Source organism: Lepisma saccharinum, chromosome 21 (assembly GCF_977018435.1).
Source record: "Lepisma saccharinum chromosome 21, izLepSacc3.1, whole genome shotgun sequence".
Classification (NCBI taxonomy): domain Eukaryota; kingdom Metazoa; phylum Arthropoda; class Insecta; order Zygentoma; family Lepismatidae; genus Lepisma; species Lepisma saccharinum.
Genome location: NC_139249.1, coordinates 59,030,063 through 59,036,062, shown reverse-complemented (window position 1 = coordinate 59,036,062; position 6,000 = coordinate 59,030,063). Strand labels below are relative to the sequence as shown.

Sequence of the window (6,000 nt, the reverse complement as noted above, 5' to 3'; positions counted from 1 at the left end):
GATGGACAAAAATATGGAAACACCTGGTATAAAACAGGTAGCCATTTCAAATACGATTTGCGTCTGAATGGTAGGTGGCACTGTGGTCACTGGCACTTCCTGCGAGGTATACGCCCTGGCCAACCTAACAGATGGGCCAGTTACAGTTCAGCGACCGGTCCGTGCAGGTTATCGTGAATCATGTCCGAGCTGACAAGAGTTTGTCCAGGCCGGGATTTCGGCCCCCATCTCCCCCCCCTCTCTCCCCTCGTCTCTGTTCCCCTTTTTTCTTTCCTCCTTCGTTTCTCTCATCGAGTGACAGAGAGAGAGAGAGGACTCTGGGCGGTGGGTAAGAAGATTCCCCGCTGCCCAGATGCCCTCCCCCCTCTCTCTCTCCTTCTCTGGAAGGAGGTGGAGAATCCCCCCCCCAAAACTCCCTCCTTCCTTCCTCTTTCTCTTTTCCTCTTTGCCTTAGGAGAGACAGAGAGAGAGAGAGAGAGAGAGAGAGAGAGAGAAATTATTTCTCTCTCTCTTTCTCTTATTTTTCTTTCTCTCTCTCTCTCTCTTATTTTTCTTTCTCTTCTCCTCTTCTTCTTTTCTGAGAGAGAGAGAGAGAGAGAGAGAGAGAGAGAGAGAGAGAGAGAGAGAGAGAGAGAAAGAGTTACCTCTCTCTCTCTCTCTCTCTCTCCCCGTGCCTCTTTTCTTCTTCCCCTGTCCAGGCACTCCCTCCCCCTTCCCTTTCTTCTCTCTCAGTTTCCCCCCACTCTCTCTCTTTCCTTTCTCCTCCCTCCACGAAGGAAAAGAAGGGGAGAGGGTGGAAGGGGGGATTTTCTTTCTTTCTCTTTTACTCTTACCTGTGAAAGAGAGGGAACCCCCTCCAAGTTTCTTCTTCTTTCTTTTTCTCTCTCTCTCTCTAGAAGATAGAGAGAGAGAGAGAGTGATTTCCCGCGGCGGGGTCGTAGCTCTCTCTCTCTCACTCAGAGAGAAAGAGAGAGAGAGAGAGAGAGAGAGAGGAGGCAGAGTGAGAGAAAGAGAGGATATGCTCTCTCTCTCTCTCTCTAGTGCCCCCCTTGGATCCCCCCTTCCATCTGAAGACGAGAGGAGAACGGAGGGGGGGCAAGGGGGGGCCATTTTTATTTTTCTTTCTCTCTGCCACTCTTCTCTTCTCCTGGCAAGAGAGAGAGAGAGAGTGAGAGAGAAGGATGGATGAAAAAGAAAGGAAAAGAAGAGACAGAGAAAAGTAACACAGTTACAAAGGAGAGGAGAAAGAGAAAGAGGTATCCTTTCTTCCCCCTACGACCCCGCCGCCCCATTTTTCTTCCACCCTCTCTCTTTCTCTCTCTCTCTCTCTCCTCTTTCTTTCTTTTTCTCTTATCCTTTCCTGTGAAAGATGGCAAATTGTGGGTGCGCGTATGGTGGGAGCTTCGGTGATGAAAGTAGCGGAAATGTTTGGTGTATCAAGAGGCACAGTCTCGAAGATCATGACTGCCTACGAGACTTCCAGAAAAACCGCATCAGCGAAGCACCAGAGTGAACGCAAGTGTGTGTTGCGTGACAGAGACAGACGCACATTGGGTAGGATTGTGACCAAGCAGAAGATCACCACGGCTCCAAAAGTCACTGCTGAGCTGAATACAGTGCTTACAAACCCTGTTAGCGTCAAAACACAGATCTCCAATTCCCAAACCACTCGTGACTTGACCATGCTGCTAGATGGAGACAGTGGTGCAACACCCATAAAAACTGGACAATGGAGCAGTGGAAGACTGTAATCTGGTCGGATGAGTCATCCTTTACATTGTTTACAACTGCTGGCCGAGTGTACGTGTGGAGAACGCTAGCACAAGCGTACAATACAGGCTGTCTGTTACCGAGAGTGAAGCATGACAGTGGTTCAGTGATGATTGTGGCAGCCATCTCCTGGTATTCTGCTGGATCCATCATCACCCTGCATGGACATGCACTGCCAGGGACTATGTAACCATTTTGAGTGACCAGCTGCATCCCATGGTGCAAACTTTGTTCCCAGATGGTGATACCGTGTTTCAAGATGACAGAGCCCTTGTACAGCTCACATCGTCCAGGACTGGTTTGATGAACACGAAGATGAAGTGTCACGTCTGCCATGGCCTCTACAATCGCCAGACCTCAATATTATTGAGCCCCTGTGGTCAATTTTGGAGACCAAGGTGCGAGCTTGCTACCCACCACCATCGTCTGTACAACTTGCAGCTGCTTTGGAGGAAGAATGGTACAACATCCATTTGACAACCATAAGCGACCTGTCTTTGTCCATTCCACGTCGACTGCAGGCCATTCTGCAAGCGAAAGGTGATCCTACTCGAAATTAATAAAGGTAATGTGCATTTCTGCAGGTGTTTCCATATTTTTGTCTATCCCCTGTATCCCTAATCGTCGCCACTGTGCATGCCTCAAGTAATGCTTCTTGTTTTTTTTATTTATAAATATGAATAATGTGATCCGGGACCCCTTGATTACAAGGCGACGACGCTATCACTGCGCCATCGTTAGGCATTGCTACTATGCTTATTTATTATAGGGTAGGTGATTCGCAACCCAAGAGACATGTGCTTAACATTCAGACCTGATATTTGAAACAAAAATCACATTCACACTTTCGACTACTATGTGAACTTTTGATCAACACCAACCCTACGTTTATTATTTTATTGGGTGTTCTAACATCCCCTACAAAGAGTAAAGATAATTTTCATTTTTCATTTCCAAATTAGTTTGCAAAGTGCAAAGACAGATCATTTACTTGACGCAGTTTGCTCATTGATCAAAATATCAGTGCCTTTGAATAATCTGTGATGAATGTGGCTGCGTCGAGTGGACAAGATTTCGGTGTTTAAAAAGCTCTTAATTATAGAAATAGAATGGTTGATGTGAACAAAACTGTCGATATTTTCATTTTTCACACCCTTGCACAACTTTCCAAAACTACGGTGTATATTTTATTTAGTATTTATTATTTGGAATAAACAACACTTACATTTTAATACAATTACAAAAACTGGGATATTACATCACCTTCTGATTTTGATTTGATTTGATTTAGTTTATTTTACTTCGTGTTTTGTGCCTCTTGGCTAATTTGCGAAGATAGGGATGAGTGATGAATGGACATTCACAAACAACCAAGCCCGACCAGGATTCGAACCCGGGACCCTTGGTGTCGCAGCACGATGTGCTAACCACTCGGCCACAGGGTCGGGCTACATCACCTTCTGTTACTTGAACTTCTCTCTAATTACGCTATATCGCAAGCCGTTCAGTTCATCATAAATATTTCCTCATTGGTCGCCCGCCAGCCCGCCGCCGTCATCCTCATACAGTTTTCCTCCTCTTCCCTTTGCCTCACTGCGCCACTGTCCATCACCTCTGTAAAATTTTTGTGTGCATATGTGTATCATATACTTTATATTGGCCAAAGTTTCAACTTCATGGGTATAGTATTAATATTGTGTAAAAAATGGTCCAAATTTTGCTTGCTTTATTTGTAATTTTGATTCAGCATCATAGCAAGTGTCATATGTTTGTGCATGTTTTTAGAAACATTGGCTGAAAATGAAAAAAAAACTGCATGATGTTATATTTCTTTTATTTTTGAATAAGTCATAGGCTACAATGTTTTAAACATAGACATGTAATTGAGTAACATCAAAGTCCATATCTGACATCACAGTTTCAATACTTCCTAATAAAAAAGTGAGAAACAAATAAAATTCCCTACCATGATAACTGTATTCATTTGTACATCAATGTGCGCTTTTAATATATAGAACACTAAATTGTATAAACATTTGTCTTTGCTGATTGTAAGAAAATAGTATTCATATAGCTCAGCAGTAGTTCATCCAAAAGTTGCTATGAGACTAAATGTTCCTAGGAATACAACAAAAGATTTGAAAACTGATATACAGAAAATACAATATATATATACAATACATATGTTCTGAGAGTCGTAGGGTGTCAAGAATAAGCTGCAAAGCAAAAATATTACAAAATTTTCTTTTCTTTGACAGTAACCTCAATGTTGTGCACACTGTATATATGTTATTGCTTCATTTTGTTTGCATAAAAATCTTGTACATTCCACATTCATATGATAACATTTAACTTCTCAAAATGTTCAGACCTATACAATCACAGAATTTATACTTTAAAAAAAAGTTATTACTAATGAATTCCATGCAAAATCCACCAAAAAAAAAAATGGTTCCAGCTCACAGTTCTTTGCGGCAATTAGGGCAAATTTTTTGCTGAAAAGAAAAGAAACAGCACATTACTATTGCCATTGCAACCAAGATTAAAAATACACCAGTAACTGTGGAGGATTTATTATAACAAGTAACTGTGGAGGTTTTATTATAACAATTTCCGTTAAATTGTACCGATTCTCAATTCAATACTGGGGTGTAAGGGTGACCTTCCACAAAGGCACCCGTCAACCTCACTTCCACCTAGTGCACCCTGGACTGCATTTTGCAGACGAACGAGGCTCTGGCGACTGGCAGTATTGCCAGTATAATTTTGTGTGTGTTGTCCTGTTTTTTGTCCTTGTGTGTGCTGAGTGCCCCTTTACAGCCTCAGCTTTTAACAAAAGTCAGAATATTTTAATATTTTAGTAACACGACACTGCAATTATGCTATTTTAGTTATGGTAAGAGGCTGGACCCCGTATAACATGACGGGTGCAAAAAAAAAATCAATTCAATACTAAGTTTAGCTTTGACCTTTGACAATTTCCTCAAAAGAAAATAATGATTTATTTGATTCTGCTTAATGAATTGAACACTACTTAGTAATACACACACATACTCTCATTATTAAATTTAATTTTCAACCAAAAGTTAGTTATGACCTGAAAAGGGGGAGAAGGTGAGTGGAAAGAAAGAACAAATGAAATTAATCCTCCGTTGGTAAACGTGTGCACGTGGTGCTCATCCTGGGATTTAATTGTAAGTTTTTCAGGCCCAAATAATGATATCACTTTCTGGTATTTCGTAGAGGTCATTTGGAATGTCTATGGCCAGATGCATCATGTTATAGGTTGTGGGATTGATCTCGGTCTGCGCAGACATGCCATTTTGATGACAGTCCGGGTTTTGTGAGTATCGTGCTCACACGTATACCAACCACATAACCATTTTCTGCAAACATATTTTATTTCTGTGCTGACTGAATTCAGGTTGTATCACTGTTTTCTGTTTTGATTCTTCAGTAATTATTTTATTTCACTTTATTCATTTACTGCGGCTTCTATTTCTGGCTAAATGAATTTTGAAATCTGATATTCGTCATGAATGAAGAACAGCAGTTCCAAACATGGCTTGCTGAATCAAGCGATGAGAAAAGAGAAGACTTGGGTAGAATGTTTGATCCTTAGGGCCCAGAAGATAATGTTTGCTGATGAGTCATTGAAAAGTGATAATGATAGCAACACTTTTTTCTTTCCCTCAATATATTGGTCGAGTTGAAACTATGAAGTAGAATGCATATCTCTCTTGTCAACAAACAAAAAAATATTGAATTAATTACTATGTTTTGCAAATTAGTACACATCAAAAAGAATTCTTAATAAAATTATAAATATTATGTTTTTCTTCATAATTTGTCTCTTGTAATATGTAATCAGTAATACTGAAATACAAAAATGTTATTATATAAAACAACTAACTTATAAGTGATATATATTAGGCAATACATATTTATAAATTATTTTTAATATGATGAATGTAGAAAGATATCCCAAAAAAATGACAAAAAACAATAAAATTCAGATATGAGCACGACACTCGCCGTATACCAACCACGTTACTCTGGAAGACGTATACCAATGATGGGTTAAAGAAAACCTGTACAATTTAAAAAATTGTCATCTCATACTTGTTTGCAATGAAACAAAATATTGGTTGTATTCAAAAATACAGAAAAAATGTTGCATGTAAAATCAAACACAGGTCATTCTGTAATTCTGGTTTCCTTTTTCACAGT

The 6,000-nt window shown here is 40.0% G+C and overlaps 1 protein-coding gene across 1 annotated transcript in view; it reads right to left on the bottom strand.

The window, feature by feature from the left end:
• Positions 1 to 3,587: 3,587 nt before the first annotated feature.
• LOC146003977 (uncharacterized) overlaps positions 3,588 to 6,000 on the bottom strand; it is a 30,260-nt gene continuing 27,847 nt past the window's right edge. Inside the window, exon 3 of the mRNA XM_083142509.1 lies at positions 3,588 to 4,265. Coding sequence (XP_082998635.1) covers positions 4,230 to 4,265 — 36 coding nt within the window. The 3' untranslated portion in view covers positions 3,588 to 4,229. The remainder of the gene's footprint in view (positions 4,266 to 6,000) is intronic.